At 34.2% G+C, this 24,484-nt stretch overlaps 1 protein-coding gene across 1 annotated transcript; it reads right to left on the minus strand.

The window, feature by feature from the left end:
• Window positions 1–1,214: 1,214 nt before the first annotated feature.
• LOTGIDRAFT_162575 (hypothetical protein) lies at window positions 1,215–14,761 on the minus strand (the record flags this gene model as incomplete). Its single annotated transcript, XM_009058547.1, has 5 exons — window positions 1,215–1,234; window positions 1,361–1,473; window positions 3,548–3,671; window positions 4,306–4,684; window positions 14,345–14,761. 5 exons carry the CDS (start codon window positions 14,759–14,761, stop codon window positions 1,215–1,217), a joined length of 1,053 nt encoding a protein of 350 aa, XP_009056795.1.
• Window positions 14,762–24,484: the final 9,723 nt, after the last annotated feature.

The following is a 24,484-nucleotide window of genomic DNA, read 5'->3' on the forward strand; positions in this document are numbered from 1 at the left end:
TTTCCAATGCAGTTTTCGAACCTGGAATTCCCTGTACATATGTTACATTAAAAAGCTAATGGAAATAAATTAACGATAAAATGTTAAACTATTACATTAGCAGGTTTAAATAGCATTTAGTAATTCTAAATTGATTTAATAATAACGAGATTACCAGCAACGATAAATTAATATCCTTTTAATAAAAATGTCTGATAGCAGATTAAAATGATATTTTAATTTACAGAAGTGTATATTTACAGATTGCTAGTTTTTATTTGCTATAAATGATTCGCACTTAGTAATGAGTAATTTGTTGTACTTTTAACTTTCAATTATTTGTGGGAATAACTGATCTGTTTTTATACACCAATCTCGAAATGTAGATAGGAGAATAAGTTCTACTTTGAACAGTATATAGGGAAGCAGACTGAAAATCGGAAATCGCTTCGCTTATCGTGAAACTCTGAGTAACAACATGTTTTCGGTTCTGTTTTAATGTCTACATTTAGTACTATATTTATACAGGTATTCACTGGTGAGTTTGTCCATCCTTTATATTGACCTATACGATGCTGAATTAACTCCCCTCGGGCATTTCGGTCACGCACACATCTCATCAATTTACCGAATTGAATACAGTGGTCTTAACTAATTTGTCTCTATGAGCCGACTAATTGTCCTTTGGATTTATTATAGGACTGTATGTGACAAGCAAACCTACGCAAGTCAACATACGCTTTTAGAAAATAACATTGAATTTTTTAGTAAGAATGTTTGACGTTGAAAGATCGGATGGTTTCCAACAATCCGTCATGGACTGACATAAGAACGTCAAAAATATATCAGATTATAATGGAGACGAAAATATCAGAAAATAAACAGATAACGCAACCTTAATCTTATTTTGATTAGATTGGCATTTTACTAATTCTGCTCAAGTGACTTTTTTGGTATCAAAATCAGTTATTTGTTTATCTCCTGAGCATCGTGTTCATTTCTGTCGTTAGCAAGGCATATCCTAGATTGTTTCATGTTATAATTTTTTAATTCGAATTTATTTTAGATCAATATGTTTCTTTCTGTCATTTTAAATGTCGTCAAATAGGAAGAAACGTTTTGCAAAGATAACCATCTTACGATGTACAGATTTCTGACTACTGCTTACCCTGAATCTAATAATATAATGGTATTGACACTTCCGAAATTGAAACATTAATGGTTATTTTTATTATTTAATTGTGGTCTGGTGTGTCTGGAATATAAGGATAATGAAAAATAAAGTAGCCAATGATTTCGAGTATTCCAGTTGAGAAATTAGCAACAAAAGAAGTCAAAAGACCTATCAATAAAATGAAACGTGATTGAAAGAGATACTTACAGCTCATAAAGTTGTATATAAGTGGATTAATTGAGCTATTTATATAAATGAGTAGATGAACTGTAAGGCCAACTGCTGATGGTGTGACATCTATAATGGGATGATTCGTTAATCTAAAAATAAAGAAAAGGCAATTATCTCGGTATCGCAAACCCTATATCATCTGCAAGTAATAATTTAAAATTTTTATTAGCAGACAGTGTCCCAACTAGATGAGTGGGGCCCTTACGTGTGAAAGGGCTCTCTGCATTTTCCTCTGGGGTTGGCCTTACTCCCCATGGAAGTAAAACTACTGAAAGCAGAAACTGATAACCAGTGACACGAGTCCGGCAATGATGAAGGCATTAGCTGAATCTACCTCGGAAAAGAAAAAAACGAATCCCCGTGGCTTCTTTGGTGAGTCTCTTTACTCTACCGTTTTATCGTTGGTCTGTCACTTGGTAGTAAATGGTTGCAGGGCCTTGGAGAGATCTATCTCTATCTCTAAATTATGTTTCCATGCTATTTTATTATATAAGCTAACCATATCTACATTTCATTATCATTTGAATCAATAGCCAACGATGTTTTTGTTTTTATTTTGCTACGTTTTCAAGCGCTTGAAGTCTCAAGAGACCAGCCAGTAATGTTTGATATACCAAAAACACGCGACAATCTGGGTAGATTGCTGGTAAATATATAGCAACCGTTGAAAATATGTTCTAGAAGAACTATCATGGTGAGCCGTTTGGTCAGATGAAAGAAATAAAACAGATGTGTTAGCTAAAGGGAGTGACACCTATCAATATTTGGTTGGAAGGACGCGATGGTTTCTAGTATAACGTTGAATGAAAAACGTCAAAATGTCGGTTTGAATCATAAAGAAGTTAAAGTTGGTTCTTATCTGGGTCACTATGTTATTATTTCTATATTGTCTGAAATAGCTTTCCATAAATTATACTTTTGTCTTAGATTGTTCTCCATATATTATGTTCTGCATTACTTCCGGTTTTGAATAAAGGTTATGTTTTCACATTCAGCAAAGTTATCCTTTATTCTTTAACGTTTCAAAGAACTGTCACCGAAAATTGATCTTTACCACCCCTAATGTTCTTATTGGATAATTGGCTGCAATTGGAACATAGTTTTAGGTCATAATAAGATTTTAAACTATTAAAGTGTACGGATTATCTCAGGACTAGATACATCAAAGAAAAATAACAATTTTGTAAGTCATGATGAGACTTAAAACCTATTTAAGTTCCTGTTCCAGTCTGTTACATGTTAGAAAAGATGAAACAGTCTTCATTATTACCTCACCAGCTTTGTCGTGACTGACTAATTTTCAAGAAAAAACAATACGGTTTTCATCTCAGGGAATTGATGTCAAATACAAGACGTCAAAGTGTAATAAGTTAAAATATTTTGTTCCTCAACGGCAATCGTGAATTGTTTTTACATAAGAACATGTCTGCGGCCCTGCTGTTCTTTAGAAAAGAACAATCTGACATCTCGTTAAATTGTGTTGAGTTCGCCAGTCTTTTCGTCAACTATTAGCATGAAGTAAATATAACAACTCATCGGGAGATCCAACCTCTGAAAGCTGAATAGACAATGTAAATTTGCTGATATTTTGATGATATTTTCCATGCTTCAGGGTATGTGAAAAACATTAAGGATAAGAGAGATACCAGATAAATTATCTATTCTATAATCGGGATTTGGACAAGTTCTGCAAATAACTATTATCTTCGTTAGTGTCAAGTGTCAAAACAGACAGTTAGTCGATCTCAAATGCTAACCAAGCATTTCTTTTTAGAAGTTCATATGACAAATAACAATTGTTTATTTGATATATTCTATGGCTACAGTTAATTATCTGGAGCTACTGTTTTCTCACAAATTAGAGAAGGATAAAAATACAAAACATTATTGTTAAACATTTAACAATGGATTCAAAAATAATTTGCGATGGCCTCCCTGCAATCAAAAGTTCTGCTGTAGTTTATTCTTTAATCGTAGGGGAACTGGGCGTTGAATGTAAATCTGGTTCATAATAAGGAGAGCTGAATAATCTGTATCAAATCTATTCGGATTACATGTTCACTTCGAAATCTTCCCGTGAAAAAGTATCAGTGAATATGATCAAGTAAGATCGAAGAATTGGATTAAGGAAGTTTGCCTCTTTGGATAGTTCAATAGACATACCTTAAAATGTTCCACACGTAACCAGGGAGAAAGCACAAAATGAAACAGATGACAACCACTATTAGCATTTTAGCGATTCTCCGCCGAGCTTGAAGTTGATATGACATATTCTGACAACTACGCTCTAAAATAGAAAATGAAATCTTATACCAGCTTTTGATTAATTATCTGAACTTTTTAATTTTTTTAAATTTTGTCGCAAGCGTTTTCCTGTATTCCCTGTTAAGGAGAGTTTGATCTACATATTAAATGATCAAATATTTGTAACTAGTCAAATCAATGGTTACAACACCCTACGGCAGCAAGTGGACGTGACTTAATTCTGGTGATAAATTTCATGTATTAAACTATCAAACATTTATAGGAATAATCTGAGGCTTTAAGGAATTTCGGCTCGGAGGTGATATTGGAATGATATATTTTTAATCATCCAGCCAATGGCACATTTGCAATAACTATTTTAGCACAAATAACTTCCGGTTCGATCGTTTAGGTTTCCATCAACGTTAACCATATGCTTTCTTGGTGGGCGCATTAAAAAGGCTCAATAATTGCCATGGGCGCCGAGATCCTTTCTTGGATGTTTTCGCATTGGTTAAGGGGCTCTTTTATTTTGTGTTTTTATGCATCACAAGGAATCGGGTTGTTTTTCCACATGCAACTCTATACTCGCTCATGACGTGCAATGATATTACATTTTATTAGGTTTTTATTGGGCCTTTATAATAAATGCATAACAAAATTATTCTTAAACTTACCATTTAAAAACTCTCCATCTTTTATGCTCGACCACAAACTGAAGGCAACAGAGAGGTAAGTAAACCCCATGATAGTAATAGGAAGTAGAAAAAATAATGTCAAACACACAATCTCATTCACTAAGGCGGCTTGTCTGTGTTCATATGGTGTACAGGCTGACATCAATATGGTCAAATTATCAGGAATCAGGGAGTCTGTCGTCACAGAAAATATAATAAGACGTGGAATCGATGCCACGTGACCAATAATCCATATAATAATGATAGCAATAACTACGTGGTTTCTGTTCTCTTGAAATTTCACAGAATGACAAATGGCCAGCCATCTCTCGATTGAAATAGATGTTAGTGTTAAAACTGACACTACAACTGACACGCTCTGAAAGAAGAAAAAATAAAGCTTCAATAAAATAGTAAGTGTGGAATGGGCTTTTTCATGGGTATTGCATTCATAAGGTTTTAATGGCAGTATGCACAGTTTTCATTATCAAAAACATCGTAAATTATACATGAAAACATTTATTAATTACGTATTTTATCAAACTGAATTTGTTCTGAAATGGATAATTAAAACTCGATAACACTTGAGAATATAAAGGAGACATTTCTCTTCAATCGGGGGTTTACTTTGCTTAAATCCGCAGAGTAGTTTTCTAACACCTAGCAAAAAGCATAGCGAAGTTTACGTAAACCTTTGAATTATTTGTACAGTTGCACTATATAGCTAAAAGAGTGACAACGCTAAGTCATACAAGATATGTCGGTGAAAAATAATCAGAATATCACGAAAATCGTTAGGGGTCATCTTCATAATGACATTGACCTTCAAAATAAAAATCAAAAGATTCCACAAAGAATTGTAGCCTGTAGAGTGAACACAGGCAAATGTGAACGGACGGACCGACGGGGCGATTACAACATATGCCAAGACTATTGGAAAAAATAATGGAACCTGTATTACTGCAATTATTAATGAAATATAAGAGAAATATAATTGTCGGATAGTTACTTTGTTATTTTCATTTCTAAGTCTTAACCACAGGCATGTTTCTATCAATAGTCGACCGTCTCTATAATAGTATATTCTAAATATTCTTGGCGCTGAAAACTTTGCTTTAGAGAGAGGATTAAATGAAACACATTTTAAGGTGCACCCACAGCATACCGATTTCCATAGGTTTCAAGCGCAACTCACAACATGAGGTGTGCGTTCAAAACTTATAACCGCTACTAGTGATCTCTATTGTGTGAGGGCCACTTTATAACAAATACAGTTTTTCAGTACTGACTGATTAATCTCGAATCAAATCTTCTTTTAAAAGTTTTCTATTGTACTTTTTCTTAATTCCTGTTATACTTTCACCGGAAATTGGTGGATTTCATTCTAATCACTGGAACTGTTAACAGAACAACGGTAATACGAACTGTCAGTTTTTCAAACATAAGGTCGGCATTATGAAAACAAAGGATTATTATTGCAGTTTATGAAAGTTATCCCCGGGGAGACAGATAGACTGGGGATGATAATATTGTCATAATCGAAAGTATCGTTGATAGTGAAATCTCTTTTAACTATGGTATTGATCTGAAGTTGTAATTCTAGATTAATAAATGGTTCAGAACTGTGTTGTTTAAAATAAGTGAGATCATTTCTCCACGGAAGAGTTCTTCCAAATCTAGTCCTTCCCAAAACAAATCAGTCAATTTAAAACGTATTTCACTCAAAAGAAAGTTACTACGGATGTAAAATCATACTCCACATATCGAGATAATTCAATGTGACCCTCCCCATGATCTTCCAATTCTCCCATGTGGAGAAGCACCGATTTACACTAAAATGAAATAGACCTTCATAATTTCAAACGATGTAACTGATGAACGCCCGCTACATGTGACAGTCTTATCGATGAAACGGATATATTTCAGGTTTACATTGAGTTATTGGCTAGTAAGAGAAATCACTTTTATGATTAAAGGGACAAGTGCAACAACATTTTTGACCAATCTTACCTTATTCTCAGAAACAAGATATCTTTGTTAGCTAAGCCAATCAGTTATAGTGTTCACAGCTGACCGTCGATATGTAAGCTTTCAAATCTATGTGTGTCCAGAATTATCCGTGTTTGAAAGTGAAAAAGACGAGTCGTCTTTTCTTGAGAGACTACCATATTAAGTATCTATAGAAATAGGAATAGGAAATTTACACGGTTGTCGTAATTTCTAGTACCTCTGAAGACTATTTACAAATATTCAAGATTGAAATCAGCACTTGATTACGGAGGGACCTGATCATCGTATAAATACAAGAATCAATTAGTTAACTAGTTAAAAGTAACTCTATCCAAGACGAATAATTCCCAGTCTGTTTCTTTATGCAGATTTATTTATTACATTTGTATGGTAAAGTCCAAGGTTAAGTCCAAAGTTAATTTAATTCTGAATCAATGATAGTTTTCCAAAGGTTTTCTGTTGAACAACTGTCGGACAGTCTGATACCGTGGACTGACATGTTTCAAACTTTAAGTATACACATGAAGAATGTTAGTTGAACACCACAATCAAGAGAATCATCATTTCAAATAGAACATAGACCACCGAAATGTCACGTGGCATTGGGTCTGCCAGAAATGCTCTAAAGTAAAAGAACAGTGTTTCTACGCGGACTAATCGTAATAATTGTATTCAATTGTAGTGAGTGATTTTTGTTACAAATAGCAAACTACCAATCGAGTGATTATTGAGTACGAGTCATTCAGTTGCTCATTAACTAGTTGATTTCAAATCTGGCGATTCTCTTGGCGATTTTCACAATGGCTTCCCAAGTAGATTTTTATTTTCTTTTATGATTGTGATAGATGCCATAATTCAACACGGTTTGATGTAACTTGTGGAAATTTTAATCCCGTTTTTTTTTAAGATATACATTACTGATCGACAAAGTTTCAGAAACAATCCTTATCCGATTCTATAAACCATAGATTTGTTCATGAACAGTCAACGGCGAGACCTTTTGACATTCAACTTCATTGAAATACATTTAACTTAAATTAATCGCTTTTAAAGGCTTATGTAGTCACTCATAAAGCCATAGTTCCAGAGAAGGTGTGTAGGTTTTATATGTCTTGCTTGTATTTGTTGCTGTTCTTTGAAACTGAACTGAACTGAACTGAAGATGCACTTAAAAACATTTGTGCTGTTAAGCGGATGACTATCGAAAGTATCGTGCATAACAGTACCACAAGTGTCTGATACTGATACTGATACTGATACTAAGTGTTACTTGAACAGTGGCTCCATCGGAAGCTGGTGCGTTAATGTTCATATGAACCATTTTGCCATGGGCTATATTTACACGATGTCCTGATTTGTAATATAAATTTACTTTTTAGAAAGTTACCCCATAATGAATATAAATTTGACCTTTTTTTCGAAACCGGAAGTGACCTATAAAAAATTTATTGTAGCGTTGGTCCGAGTTTTTCTGTATTTTCGGTTGAATACTTTGGAATTTGAAGACTTAAATGGCTTTGGTCTTTATTAACCTTGCTTTCTACGCTAGTCAATTTTCGATATCTACTTCCGGTTTTACAGCCACCTAAAAACAAAAACGTTTCACGACGCGTGACCCAATTGTGCAACGCGGCTCTAGTAAAAAATTCTTCTTATGAAGGTGGAAGACCATCAGTCGTAAATAATATTGCAAGTCGTAGGGGACTTTAATGTGGTCGTATATCGAAGGTGATTGCTTCGTAAAAGTGAGCAAGATTCACTATATCTACAATGAGGATGTTACGTGTTTTTACAATTTCTATTCCAAATAATGTTTATGAGTTTGTGAAGTAGTACAAAAAATTATTTTGTTAAATATATAATCTTCAGAGAGAAAGAAATAAATACTTTTCATGATGTTATCTCATATCTCAGTATTTTTATTCGAAGAAAATATATGGAAAGATCAATTTACGATCCAGCTCAAAATTATTTTATTCTAATTATAGTAATAAATACCTTTAAAAAAGAAATAAGATTTCGTAATATACTGCTAGTCTTGCGAGTTTTTTTCCCATGAAGTTGCACGATTTAAGAATCAAAAGTAAACAGAAAAGAGAAATGTAATGGAAATTTACGTTTTATTTCTCTTCTCAAGGATGATAATGGCAATATTGACGTCGTCTGCATTTCGCATTGACTAAATATCAGTTTTCTTGTATCAGTTAACCTTCGGGTGGTTGCTCCAATTGCAATTATAACTCAAAATGTAAAGTTATATTATGTTGTGTCAAGTCCAGGTCAGCCAGTGTAAGTCTATGTTAACTAGTGCGTTTGGCTGGTATCAACGGTCTAGACGGACCAGGTCTGATTCAAACACGGGTCAACCTCGTAACATAAGCTTTAAGAGGAACACAATAAAGAAAACACAATTTGTCAATTAAAAAAAATTGAAATTATGACAGCGAGTTGTTAAGAAACTGTGTCCGTTTTGATATTATCGGTAATCAGTATTATTGTCCATATAGAAAAACTTTAATCAGTGTAAAGAGAATCCAATTTCCTATCCAAACGATTATAATGTCAAAACCTAACAGATTACTTTCCAATATATATCTGTATTTTATATATATATATCTGTTGTCAACGCCCTATTTCATAACTTGATTAAGGAAAAATAGACAACGCTGAAAAATTGTTCGTGATAACAATCGGAAACTAACTAGAAAATGTTGTCGTTTTTAGTGAAAAAATATTAATTAAATTTTCAAAATGTTATCTTAATAAAAATATATATATTGAATTGTTCTTTCTCATGGCAGTATTAGAATAGTCCAACAGTACACAAAGACCAACAACCAAGAGATCGCCAATGTTGTAGCTGAACATAATCATAACCACCCGATCCACAATCATAGCTAAGAATATTTCCATTAGTAGAGAATCTAAAGAAATTGATGAACATCATCCTGAATAGAGACTATGGAATTAACCTCCAAATAATACGGAAAGACAGATGCCTATATCATTTTGTTAATTAGTAATTAATTGTTACTATTTATTATAGTTATTCCATAATTGTAACCATACATCACCCTTATAATATATGAATATTTCTCAGCTTTCTTGTGCTTGTGTCCACGATTTTCTTGTAATCTCTGACGCTACCCTTCCATCCATTATCCTGGCAATTCATTGTACTCTAGTCTTAACCCCTTGATTGCTTATTGCCACTACCACATTTCTCAGATTGATTAAGGTTATTGTTTATTTCTATGTACATATATTTCTTCTTGTTATATATTTACTTAACATGATGCTGTTTATAATAACTTTTATCAACTACCAAGCCAACAGCACAATCATCCATTTCAACCACTACGAACTTGTTTGCTATATCAGCATCCACTGGAATCGAACGTTAAGCTGTCGTCTACCAACGAACCTGCTGTTAAGCGAATTTTCAAGTATCAGTAAGTACGTTAGTGGTGGTGGCCAGAATATTCTAGCTTGCTGTCGTCTAGTTAACACATCAAGTCATAGAATGAATAAAAGGATGGACTCACGGCGGATAAACACCAGACGTTCGGTTGTGCCAATGAATAATGTACCGTACAGTATTTTAGTGTACCGTCTTCTATAATATGAGAAATTGAGTTATCGTCAGTTGTTTAATCTATTCAGAATGGCTTTACATTAAACAAACGATGGAATTCAAATCAAAGAAATAAATCACGAAGTCCTTAGTTCATTTGCTTAACAAGACGAATGATCTAAAAGGTTTATACGACTTCTATTTTAACTTCAGGACAATCTGTCTAGGTACAGTCCAAGAACCACTAGATTGTATTATAAATAGAAAGCATGTCGTCATACAATAGTGTATGAATTTATTATTATACAAGAAAAGTCTAGAATTTACATCATTTGAGTCAAATTTCTCGTAACGTAACTGCAATCAATCACTTCATTACTCTAATACCATAGAGGCAAAACTTTAAGGATGTTATTGAGTTGTAAAAGCTAGGTTTCATCAGAAACATGGAGATTATTTTAAAGTGTAACATCATTAGAGAATTCATTGAGGAAATGTCATATCTAAGTTGCAATAGGATATAATGGAGGCCATTTCTTTTTTATTTTTCTTATTGCTAGTACCAATAAATCAACATTCCACAAACTATTATAATTGCCTTTGACATATTTCGATCCACATTCATGGCTTTGTTTGCAACTGTTGGCAGACGATTAATATTTATTTTGTTGACCAATTGTGGTTCCATTTGCAAATCACAATAAATCAAAATTTTATTATTTTTTCTCCATGCGAAAATATTGTGTTGAACTTTTCACCAGTTATCTTTGCTTGACAAAATGACAGTTTTCTGTGCTTGGCAAAATGACAGTATTATGTGCTTGGCGTAATGACAGTTTTCTGTCTTTGGCACAATGACAGTATTAACTGTGCTTGGCAAAATGACATTATTCTATGCTTGGCAAAATGGCAGTATTCTGAACTTGGCACAGTGACAGTATTCTGTGCTTGGCAAAATGACAGTATTCTGTGCTTGGCAAAATGACAGTTTTCTGAACTTGGCACAATGACAGTATTCTGAACTTAGCACAATGACAGTATTCTGTGCTTGGCAAAATGACAGTATTCTGTGCTTGGCAAAATGACAGTTTTCTGAACTTGGCACAATGACAGTAATCTGTGCTTTGCAAAATGACAGTATTCTGTGCTTGGCAAAATGGCAGTATTCTGAACTTGGCACAATGACAGTATTCTGTGCTTGGCAAAAAGACAGTTTCTGCACTTGGCACAATGACAGTATTCTGTGCTTGGCAAAATGACAGTTTTCTGAACTTGGCACAATGACAGTATTCTGTGCTTTGCAAAATGACAGTATTCTGTGCTTGGCAAAATAGCAGTATTCTAAACTTGGCACAATGACAGTATTCTGTGCTTGGCAAAATGACAGTTTTCTGAACTATTGCGAGCAAACCCCTGCGTCTCAAGACTTTTTCTCATCTGTTAGTCGCTGGTATATTACAATCAAACACATTTTTAATCATATATAAAGAGTCAACAACTTTGTTTACATTTCATTATTTTCTTTCATTTAATTGACCAAAAAGCAAATAACCTTGGACACTTTTGACCGTAATGTTTCACTAACAATATTGACAGTATCAATAATTTTCCTTATTAAATTCTGTGATTTTATATTAAAACTCCATCCTTAAGGGAGATTTTGATTTTTTCATTAAATTTTGTGGCTTGGGGCGTGAAATACTTTAAACTGCATATCACTATGTTGAGGAAAATGTCCCCTAAACTTTTTAAAAAGTTTTAAAAAAATAAGTCTAAATATATTTAAGCGTTAAGTTCACAAAAAACAGTTAAAAATAAGTCACTATTTACTTAAACATTTCTAATCCCGCGGCTCCATTTTTAGTAGAAATGGATTTTGATTGGACCACTAATTTTTAATGAACCAATCAGCAATAATTTCAATATTAATATTGAATTATTTCAATTATCAATATTAATAAAATATGGGCAATGTGGAGTAAATAGTGTCAACGTATATAGAAAAGAGAGGGCTTCCAATGGCATAATAGGCATAAATGTAAACAAAGCCGTTTAATGCGTGTGAACAGATAAACGGCTTTGTTTACATTCGCGCCTGTTATGCCAGTGGAAGCCTTCCCTTTTTTTATATAAGTTGACACTATTTTCTCCACATAGCCCATATTTTATTAATATTTACAGAACTTCCAGGGCCTGTGCTCAGTTCAAAAGGAATACTTTAATGGTTCGGTAAAAAGTGTTCCAGACCTCAGGTAATGTAGACAGAAATCATTTGTGTAACCGTTTCAAATTACCTCTTTAATATTGATAACAAAACAGCAAGCGAAGTATAAGAAAATGTCAACAATTTATAGTCATGTGCATGTACTGTCATGGTTGTTGCAGAGAGAGGTCGAGCTTATGGAAACAAGCTATAAAGCTTATATAAATCCATTACCATTCAAAAATAGTTACAATTCGATACAATACAAATTAGGGAAAAATTTACAAACTATTTACACTAAATGAGGTTCTCTCAACTGTATCAAGGTTGTATGACAGCAGATATGGTTCAGTAAGTTTAATTGTATGGATGAAATAAAATATGTTTGTATCTTCATTAGTGTTCTGTGTGGAATAGTAGCATAAGAGTGATCTTCAGTGCTTTAAGAAGCTTTAAGGAGAAATTCCTGCATGTTTTCGATCCATTTCGCACAATTGTCGCAGATGACACGATTTTGTTTGAGTCCAATTTTAATCGCTAAATATGTTTTTTATACATTCTCTTTTCACTGGTATACTTGGCATATTCTAACTATTTTGATTTTTGTTATAAAGAATATTTGAAAATTCCCACATATAGTACTCATAATTCCCAAGTACTCTTCATGTCGTCTTTTCTTATTATGACAAAAAGTTGTTTATAAAGGAAACATAATTTTTTTCCTATGCTAGGAATACAAATAAAATCTATTGACAAAGTTTTTACACCTTTATTTGAAGTAGAATGCAGGATTTAAACAATTAAGTTGAGTGCTTGACATTTTCTTTTAAAGAAACCTGGCTAAGATGGTTAAAAATAAATCCAAATGGATTAAAAATTAATTCAAAGTTTTCTGTTCATTATCGCCTGTCAAGACTCTATTTCGTGTTGCTATAAACAATGCAATATTGACTCTTTCTTGCTAGTATCCAGTCTACTATCATCATGGACAAAAAGGTCGTCTGATGGTCTTCTTTGCTCAGTGCCTTTACTCAACTAGGTATACTTGTTCAACTAAGTTCACAGGCCTCACTCCAGACAAATACAGGAGAGCATAATTATGTTTATGAGAAAGTTTAACCCTCTTAAGTCCACGTATCCCAACTCGTCTGGTTGAGCTAGTGTCATTGCTAGAATAAATACGTAGAGTATCATTTAAGTATAAACATTAATATCGAGATTTGATTTCGTCAACTTTCTTTTTATCAATTTAATGGAAAATATGAGAAATCATCAACTATTGTTTTTTATTATTATTTTGAAGCAGTAAAATAGAAACAAATTGATTATATGCCCAGGTTTGTTAGCCTTTATTATCTTATTGTGTCGTTGTGAAACATTTCCATCGCATCTCCTATTTACCCACTTTCATAAGAGTACGTTTACCATAATAAGTAATACGTTATTGCGTTCTAGAGATTAATCGATGGAATCGTTAAAATGCTGTTAGAAAGAGATATCTGCACTACGCTGACCCAACACCACACTTGCTTTTCTGAAACTCCTCGCCAGCACCACCAAAAAAAGAACTAAGGATGATTTAAGTGTTTCTGACAATTGGTTGATCAATCACTAAATTGAATTTCAATTCAACTTCAATAGCTATTCAGATAACTTAACTTTTTAAAAGCTTTCGTGAAACAAGCTCCATGATCTGACATTTGAAATTATTATTTTATTTTATTACACAATGACAGTTAGGGGTGTTAATTTGATGTAAAAACTGTAATATAATTATTCCACCGAGCCCTGTGACCATGGCCAGTGCTTTCATTGCGACTCGTCTCAATACACCCTAACACTGAAGAAACTGGTGATTTGTCTAGGTTTGAATTACAGGGTGGAGGGGGGGGGGGGTTGTATCATAAGGGTTATAGTAAAAGTTTTAAAGATTACAAAAGGGAACATTTACCATCAATCCGTACGGTCAATAGATCATACCTTAGTCTCAGAAACGGCTAATAATATCTTAAGCTAAACAGGAACGGTGTCTCCGGCAACATATATCTTGTCAACAAGACGTACAATATTCAGGCAAGGGAGGACCAGATAGAAAAAAAATGTGAAATTTCTAGTTCAAGGTACAACTGCAGGTATTGTGCGATCTTCGCGCAGTTCTAGTACTTTTGAAGACTATTGACATATATTCAAGGCCCAAATCAACATCTGAAAATGCCAATTGTTGCCCTTTGAGAAAAATATAGGATACATACCTGGTACCATTCAACCACTTTACACATAACATTACCAAGAAACCAAGTTTCCCAGATTGTTTGAGCGTACGATGGTGGCAGGCACAAGATGAGAACTAACAAATCAGCTACAGCCAAATTTACTAAAAATAAATTAGTTGTGGTTCGCAGTCGTAAAGTTCTCCAAACTACAAAACATACCAAAGAATTTCCCGTTAAGCCAAAAATAAAGACTATGATATATAGCACTGTAAAAAACCATTCATGTATCTGGGGTTTTAGAAAGGCGTAGATTTCATCTAGAAGGTGTTTATCTGAATAGTAACATTGGCCCTCGCCTTCATATTTACACGGTGTTCTGTACACTGTTATGTTCTGCATGACGGAATAGTTGAGATCTTTATCACTAAGCACCGGAATTGTGTCTTCATATTTCATTTTGTGTGAAATTTATGACCTCTTTAGATCTGGATTGATCAGAAATATTTACCAAGCTTCTTCAATTAAGAAGAAAAAAATTTCGATCCGATTTAAGGCACATTTAAAGCATTTTCATGACACAAAGCGCGACTTTACGAACACAGTTTGGTAGATTTGGAAAAAATATAATATACAAACTAATGCACAAATACATAAATTTAATCTGTATGCTTATATAACTAATTGCACACCACAAGAACAAACAGAATCAAATGTTCAACATAATTTTAATTAGTGAAATTCGTTACTGGACTATTGGTCTAAAATAAATGAATCAGAGTTTCCACAACACTTCTCCATTGTCGGTATATAACATGTCATTGAATCACAATAGAATGAAACTCTTGCACGCTGATCTTCTGTGACTAGAAATTAACTGAATGGTACGTCAAGTAGTTTAATCTATTATCTACATTAGCTTAGCATGGTGGAAAACAGAATGTCCTCGAGTCACATCCGTGGTTATGTCCTTAACGATACCATCCATTAAGACTTTACTCAAACTAACTAACATTACTTATCAATTACGTTCATCATCAATACGAAATCCATTACCAAGTAATAGTTTATTAGTAGTCAATCCTGTTTCAGAAATTTGAGTCAGAAATTCAAATATTAGTGCTTGATTTTAAAAGAAGGAAGTTTTAAAGACACCCACATCTTTTTATTATCAAAGTATGTATTTCTTAGATTCCAGATCTGTACTTACTTTCAACCGAAATAATTTCACAATTCTTTGAAGTGAGGTGCAATCTGTCGTTATACAGATCGATCAATGTTTGGGATAACAACACAATTTTTTTTCAATTATTTCAGTGATTATTGATTAACGGACCATTTTGATTAATAAAATAATATAACAAAGAGACAAAGTGTATAAAGTCTAAAAAATCAAAATTTTGACAATCCAAATGAATTGAGTTGCGCCCTACTCTTCTGTAGCTCGTGCAGACGAACAATGCCATGGAGTGTGCAACATTGCAAAGACAGAGACATTAGCCTACTTTCTTTCAATTTCCAAATGTCGAAGTATCTTGAACAAGCAAAGCCTGTAACACAAATGGCCACTATTAATTGTCCCATTCGACGCTTTTTCCATGTCAGCCCCTCCTCTGACCAGCATCGCTCACCGTATACCGAAATAATCTCCTCGACCGATTAGGAGCAAGCGTCTAATTCGGATAAAGTAAATTACGCCCATTTAATCTGAATAGATCATATGAGATAATAAGTCGCAATAACTAATAATCGGGTGTGCTGTCAAATATGTCTGTTACACTTGTCTCCTTGATTCCACTTCAATTTAAAAGTCAATAATATGACAACTATAGTTGATATTCTGACGGGAATCTCAGAAAAAACTGTTAATGGAACGATCAATTTTTAAAGACTAATTGACACTTCTTTGTTATCTTGTCTTGTTTTTTACTCTATTATTGAATCGATGATCAATTTATATATTCCCTGGTACTTTTAGGTAAATAATAACAAAACCCTATCTATGAAAATAACAATAAAAATAAAATAACCTAAATTCTTACGACCTACATTTCTGTATTTGAATCAGCAAATGATACGACACAATTCTATTTTTGACATTGAAACAGTACAAGAATTGTTCGAAAGACTTTAGCACACGCTGTCATTGGTTTACGGAACTCCTGTGATCTTCCATCACTCCCGGAATCTCATGTTTCCTTTCAAATTTGGACAAATAGAACAAGGAAGTGATGTCATCACCTCAACTATTTCCGAAGGAGATCTTAGACATGTTTCCAAGATGAAGATGGAGTAACCTTAATGAAGCGTTAATTCCATATCCTTTCTTCATTATTTATAATATAGCTAAGCTAAGATATCAAGAAGCCAGTGGCGGATCTAGTGTAGGTACAAGGGGATTAGGTGGTTTGTACCACTTCATTTCTAATAAATTTTTAAAAGTGATTTTTGTATCTTTTTGACTTAAAATATATGTCTATGAATGCACCTAGTCAATTATATTTTTCAAAAGTTTTCGTGGCGGAAATCCTTGTCAAACACGTGCGCTTATTCGCTTCCAAACAGTTTTTATATTTTGAATCTATATCTCGACAGTTGCTCACCGAGTCTACTATATTTGTCTCTTACCATCGTTATAATTTCTAAGTAATTCTAATTCATTTTCAGTGGGCGAATGAAACCAGGTAATGCGTTCGGACACTAAACAGTTACAATAACTACATTGATGAAAATAGAATGTACCAGATCATAATGCACCTACTGACGTTTTCACAAAGAAAAGGACAAATCTTATTCTTATATCCCCGGTTGAAAACCAGGATCTAAACCAGCATTATATTTATTTACAACACTCCACCACTCGATATGTACAAACTTTTAACTATGTTGTATTTTGTTGAAAAAAGATTTTTTTAATCAAACGTTATATGGCGTAAAACGCTTTTTCCGTTTTTCTTACCTTACCAAAGTATCCCGTAAAAATGTTACAACTGTCGAAGAAAACTTTGATTAAAGCCTGAAGGACTGAAGATGAAATAGATACGCATACTACTTTTCTGTTAATGGTGTTAATAGACGAGGTATAGTGTACCGTTCGAGATTATCGATGTAGAAAAAAATAGAAGAAGTAAATCGTACCCAGCTCGACCAGAATATCCCACATCTCGTCGCTGGATAGCTCACCGTTCGCGCACTGTACTGTAAGGCATTGTATACGCAATGCACTGCCCAGACAATGGCCGCATTGGTACACTTTGACACGTAATGACACTACTTGTGTGGGCATTATTCACACGGTTAGAGAATTTATACGTGTCAATCTTTTTTAAAATCTTCACGCACTCCTCTCACCAATATGGCTGAACTTCTAGGACTAACGTGTAAAGATCATATGTATGTAAATATGTTATAGTTTCGGACGTGTTGAATAAATACTATTCACAATATGACCATAAGTGAACATCCCGTATCCATAAACCCCGTTAGTTTACAATGCTGGTAGTGGTAGGTATCAAGTTAACGTCCGCTTACGGCTTCCTGATATTACAGACTATTACAAAGATGCTTTTTTAAAAAGTGGTGTATAGGCCTACATACAGGTATACAGTACAAAGTTATTGGGATAATGAATCCTAATAATTGATGCTTAGAAATATTATTGTAATCTTATTACTATATTTATGACAGTTAATTATGTAACATGGTATCTATAGACGAAATAAATGAAACGAGAGGATTTTACTTCCTTGGCTTTGAAGGTTATTGATCAATATCAGTCATAGATCTTACGCCTTATCTGTGGCGTAACCAAAATAACATGAGTTTTTCTTTACAGGTTGTTAATCATGACCTATTAAGGAAGTGTTAACTTTCTGTTTGAAGGTCCTAGAAACAGGAAATCTATAGCCGCACAATAAAAAAAATTGGCCCGCTTTAAATGAACCGGACTCGTTACAGATAAATATGTATCCAAGAGTAAATGGAATTAGTCGATATCTAGATGGACGGTCTCAAAAGATGCTCAACTAAACAAAACGATTTTTCGCCTTACATATTTATTGATCTTGGCATGCTGATGAAGATAAATGAGAATTACTCGAAGAAATCTGTTTTTGCCTCTAATATTACCGCAAGATAAGCTTTGAAGATTGCCTGTATGTCATTGAAGGTTTCTATTATTATTTCCTGGTTGTAAATTAAAACCACAAAAGCCGATTTCACTGAAAGTAAAGTACCAGTAACAAATAAAAAGTCCCTAAAGTATTAAGCTCATTAACTGGTAGCTAGAATTGAATCAAAATCTTCTTTTATAATTATTTTGCAATTTTTTTTCGACTGTTATATGTGACTATTGAAATTCTAGAAAGTATATCAATTGGATTTGCAAAGGCCACTAGGGAAACATTTGATGAACTTAGTGAAATAAACCTTCAATAGTAATTTTTCCATTTTTCTCCGTAAACAAAAAAAAAACAGGCGAGATCTGGTATTTACAAGCACAGCCACATTGTTTACATTCTTTCTGTCATAGGCTCTGGTTGGCTGTTGACAATTTACAGCCAGTCAAATCACTCCCATAATAAAAGAAAAGTGTTTATTAATGTCAAGGTATTAGAAAACGTTTGTATTACCTTGACACTGAGAAAATGTAATATGTATTGCACAATAATTTAAAAACATAGAGTACATGGAAAAAGACTGAAAGGAAATGAAATGTCTATAATGTCTATAGATTTTGATGTGTGACAGGTGGTTGCAGTACCATATAGATTGTGAAATAATATGAAACATCTTATGATGATTGGTGTCTGGAACCATATTTCCCCTTAAGTCAGTATATCCTCTAGTTTCCACGATGACAAAACAATACAACTACATGTGCATGTATCACTGGCTCTGAAAGACTTTTCTGAAAAACATTCGTATATTCTTAGGATTCAAATCCATTGCTATTCGACATGGTATATGAACGGATATTACTTGAAACGAAATTAAATAATAAAAAAATCTTCAATATTTGAGGCACAAAACTCCTAATGCGTTCAGATTTGGGTTGGAATTAAATCCAAACCTGATAAACCAACCCAGCCAAGTTACGAATATTGCTAAAAAAGGGTATATTAATTATCTGTAGCTGAACCCTAATCTAATTTTGTGTGGTCACTAACTCAATTAACATAATTTGTCTGTCTATGTTTTCCTTAGATCTGACCACTTGGCATTCTTTGTTGTAAAGCAGTTTTGTAAGATACCTACTAAAAACGGAATATATATTCCAAATAATCCAATATTTCTATTTCCTACCATCTCCTGAAAGATGTAGTGATTGTTATATAATAAGCTTGTGCAGTTCTCGCTCATATCTCAGATTGTTGATACCTACCGTTCTGGTTAAGATGATAACTTAATCTATTTGGTTCAGTAGCAGAAGGTCCTCCTCCTTGTGTACATGCATCGGTTTGCAGGGTTGGCATGTAGGGTTGGCCCTGACAACAGCCCTCGAGTATCGTTTGACATGAAGTATTTTTCGGACAAGTTGAAATGTGGACATGTCTTGGGGAATGGAACCAGACTGAATTGGTTTAAACCATAGCATTATCAAATTATTCAAATCTTTAATTTAATTAATATAATGTCATGTGAGCTGAATTTTATTTTTCTATTGACTCAGTGCCTTAGCTCTGAATTCATAATGGCATCATAATAGCATCATGTTTAATCTGATTATCGTAGATAGTTAATAATTACCACTAAACATCTCCCAGGATATATTTCAACTGAAAACAGAACAGGTTTCAACACTTGCTTCCTCTAATAAAATTAATATTTCGATTGAACACCTAACAGGTTTCAACACTTGAATTCCCAAATAAAATTAATATTTCGATTGAATACCTAACAGGGTTCAACACTTGAATTCCCTAATAAAATTTAATATTTCGATTGAACACCTAACAGGGTTCAACACTTGAATTCCCTAATAAAATTTAATATTTCGATTGAACACCTAACAGGGTTCAACACTTGAATTCCCTAATAAAACTGAAGTATTTCGATTGAACACCTAAAAAGAAAAATCAAACTCAAGCAAAATCCAATGTCAGTGGAGGGTTAGTAAGTAGTCCTGCAGCGCCAAATAAACTCATAAAATTTAACATATCAACGTGTTGATGGGAGAAGAATTGTGAATGAATGGACCAATCATGTCATGTAGAATAAAAAAACCTCTTCCAACCTGTTTTTATTTTATTATGCCCTTAACTGGCACCTTTTCTATCTGACCTTACTTTTAAATTATTAGGGAGCGATTTAGAAATACTTACACCTTCAGTTCTGTAATTATTCAGAGCTTCATTGTGACAACTGAGCCATTTGTCCGTATGAGGTTTAACAAGGCAGTAGTGATTTTGAGTGAAGTTGAAATCTTTACTAAACTTGAAAAGAACCAAGACTGAAGTGATTCAAACTATAATTACAAAAGTATTCCATTCTCTCTTTTAATGAATATAATGTCATGTGAGCTTAAATGTGTTAATTGTATATTTCAGTTTATTTTTTGCTAGCTAACAATGTCTTATTTTGATTGTTACCTTTCAATCACCCCAACTATACATTTTACTGTTTGACGAAAATTACCTCCCTTGAACTTGATTCAGATCGAAATTCCAAGGAAACTGTCTTAGGGGCTATAATTATTTACTACAGCAGTTTAAGCTAGCAATCGACTCGGGTCAAATTTACTCGAAGGAAATACACTGAGAAAAGACCTCAATGTTCATGAAGTATTGGTCAAACCAGAAACCGTATTTGTTCTAGCGAGGCTAGCATCGTTTGGTGTTTTAGTGATAACGTTGGTGAAGTGTGAAGCAATGACTGATACAGAGATCATTATATGTACTATGTTTACTGTATACTACCTCTTAAGATAAAATTGTTAAACTTAGCCAAAATGAATCTTTGTTCATCAGTGGACTTACCTGGTGCCATAAACGTACTCTATAATCCAATAAATCCATTAAACTATTAAACTATGTAATTTCGATACATGCTTAGAAGCGTTTTTCAATAATTACTAAGTTTAATAGATATATACATATATATGTTATATAGAGATTCTATTCTTTTATCATGACACTAAGTCCAATTGATGGTTGCATATTCGTATTGACTAAGTTCGAGACTTTCAATCTTAGTCTATTTTAAGAGGTAGTATTTCTTTAAGAATCTGCACAATAAGGAAATAGTAATGGTCTTTAACTGTCTCTATTGTCAATACTGTTGGAGATGGGACAGATTACAAGGCCAAAATGGCGTAGGTTTTTGTTTTCTGTGTATTAATTCAATCACCCAAGTCGACTCTACCTGAAAAAAATCCACCTTTTTATGATCTGATGTCTATAGAAGACAATAGTAATTATTAATTATTGAGGAATTTCCTTTTTCTTGTCTCTAGGTAGATACACGCCAATCATTGTTGTATTATCATTTTATCCTTTATTATTGATGTTAGAATTCATTTAGTTTGTTAACGCCATTTCTTTTACGTACCAGACGTGTTTTATGACTATAAAATCTTTCTGAATTCTTTTTTCCCCAAATATCTAATCCTTCTAGTTATAGCAAACAAACAATGAATTTTTCTACTGTTTAACACAATGTACATTATTGTATTCCCTTAATACCCACAGACAAAGTCGACTGTTCATCGCACGTTGCAAACATGATTAAGTTTTCGGAATAATGTATCATATAACTTTACTGAGCTACCGTTACCATTATGTAGTTGGCAAACCGAATTTAAGTCATTTTTTTGAAGTGAACTGGAATCTCAGCCTCAAACAATACTGATATGTAGAATGATGAAAGGTTTTATTTAGTGTAGACACTAAATTTCCAAATTTAGACTGAAAACTGCAATTTGTGCGAAGTGCGAAGACAGTACTGATAAGTCCATAAAAAAATTTTCTTTTGGACTGTAACCCTAAACAAATAGTTGGTTGTCTCCCTTCAATTTTATGAATGAAATTCAAGCTTGGTAAAGTTTATAGTCCTTCAGTTTACTATAACAAAGGTATGCAGGACTTTGGCGGTACACAGGTAGGCTTTTTACTTTCATAAAAATGTTACGCGTGTTAAAAACTAACACATAATATCGTTATAAGTGTTATTTGAAACTCAATCGCTGGTAAAACTTAAAAATCAAATCGTGTTTATATAGGTTATACGGTATAATAACAACTACATAGAGACGGGTCAGGTGTGAGTAATTCTATTTATAGTAACATTATTGAGTCTCACCTGTAGAGCAGAGGAGCCCAGCGGTATGTTGACCTTTTAGCTAATTCGAGATGGTTAAACGGAGGTCTGACCCCATCTGCCGAAACCCAAAGCAGATAAGGAAGAATGACTGTTGGATTTTAATATATAGCCTATTATATATTTAATGAGTCTAATTACTTGGTTATGTAACAAAACTTGCATACCTATTAGTTAGGTTGTATAGAAGCACCGTGCCAAACTCAAGGAAATATTCTCAAAACATTACATGGTAATGATGTAGTAATTTGAAAAAAGGAGTAAAGTAAGAATTAAGAGTTTCAAGTTCTAATAAATCCGCCTTAGGATTAGCCTTAAGATGGGCTGTTTAATATACTTGAAGATGGTTATGAGTAAGATGCATCCTCGGCCTTCCTAGATGACAAAATATTCCACCGCGACTAGTACCCTTTAAAAATCAAAAAGGGGAGCTGAAGTGCTCGGAATATATCCAGAAACTGAACGAGCACCAGCACTGTAATCAACTGGGTGGTATTGTGTTCAGTCCATGATTATATCCAGAAACTGAACGAGTACCAGCACTGCAATCAACTGGGTGGTATCGTGTTCCGTCCATGATTATATCTAGAAACTGAACGAGTACCAGCACTGCAATCAACTGGGTGGTATCGTGTTCAGTCCATGATTATATCCAGAAACTGAACGAGTACCAGCACTGCAATCAACTGGGTGGTATCGTGTTCCGTCCACGATTATATCTAGAAACTGAACGAGTACCAGCACTGCAATCAACTGGGTGGTATCGTGTTCAGTCCATGATTATATCCAGAAACTGAACGAGTACCAGCACTGCAATCAACTGGGTGGTATCGTGTTCCGTCCACGATTATATCTAGAAACTGAACGAGTACCAGCACTGCAATCAACTGGGTGGTATCGTGTTCAGTCCATGATTATATCCAGAAACTGAACGAGTACCAGCACTGCAATCAACTGGGTGGTATCGTGTTCAGTCCACGATTATATCTAGAAACTGAACGAGTACCAGCACTGCAATCAACTGGGTGGTATCGTGTTCAGTCCATGATTATATCCAGAAACTGAACGAGTACCAGCACTGCAATCAACTGGGTGGTATCGTGTTCAGTCCACGATTATATCCAGAAACTGAACGAGTACCAGCACTGCAATCAACTGGGTGGTATCGTGTTCAGTCCACGATTATATCCAGAAACTGAACGAGTACCAGCACTGCAATCAACTGGGTGGTATCGTGTTCAGTCCATGATTATATCCTAAAAACTGAACGAGTACCAGCACTGCAATCAACTGGGTGGTATCGTGTTCAGTCCAAGATTATATCCAGAAACTGAACGAGTACCAGCACTGCAATCAACTGGGTGGTATCGTGTTCAGTCCATGATTATATCCAGAAACTGAACGAGTACCAGCACTGCAATCAACTGGGTGGTATCGTGTTCAGTCCACGATTATATCCAGAAACTGAACGAGTACCAGCACTGCAATCAACTGGGTGGTATCGTGTTCAGTCCACGATTATATCCAGAAACTGAACGAGTACCAGCACTGCAATCAACTGGGTGGTATCGTGTTCAGTCCACGATTATATCCAGAAACTGAACGAGTACCAGCACTGCAATCAACTGGGTGGTATCGTGTTCAGTCCATGATTATATCCAGAAACTGAACGAGTACCAGCACTGCAATCAACTGGGTGGTATCGTGTTCAGTCCAAGATTATATCCAGAAACTGAACGAATACCAGCACTGCAATCAACTGGGTGGTATCGTGTTCAGTCCACGATTATATCCAGAAACCAAACGAGTACTAGCACTGCAATCAACTGGGTGGTATTGTGTTCCGTCCACGATTATATCCAGAAA

The sequence above is a fragment of the Lottia gigantea genome (assembly GCF_000327385.1).
Source record: "Lottia gigantea unplaced genomic scaffold LOTGIsca_34, whole genome shotgun sequence".
Taxonomy (NCBI): domain Eukaryota; kingdom Metazoa; phylum Mollusca; class Gastropoda; family Lottiidae; genus Lottia; species Lottia gigantea.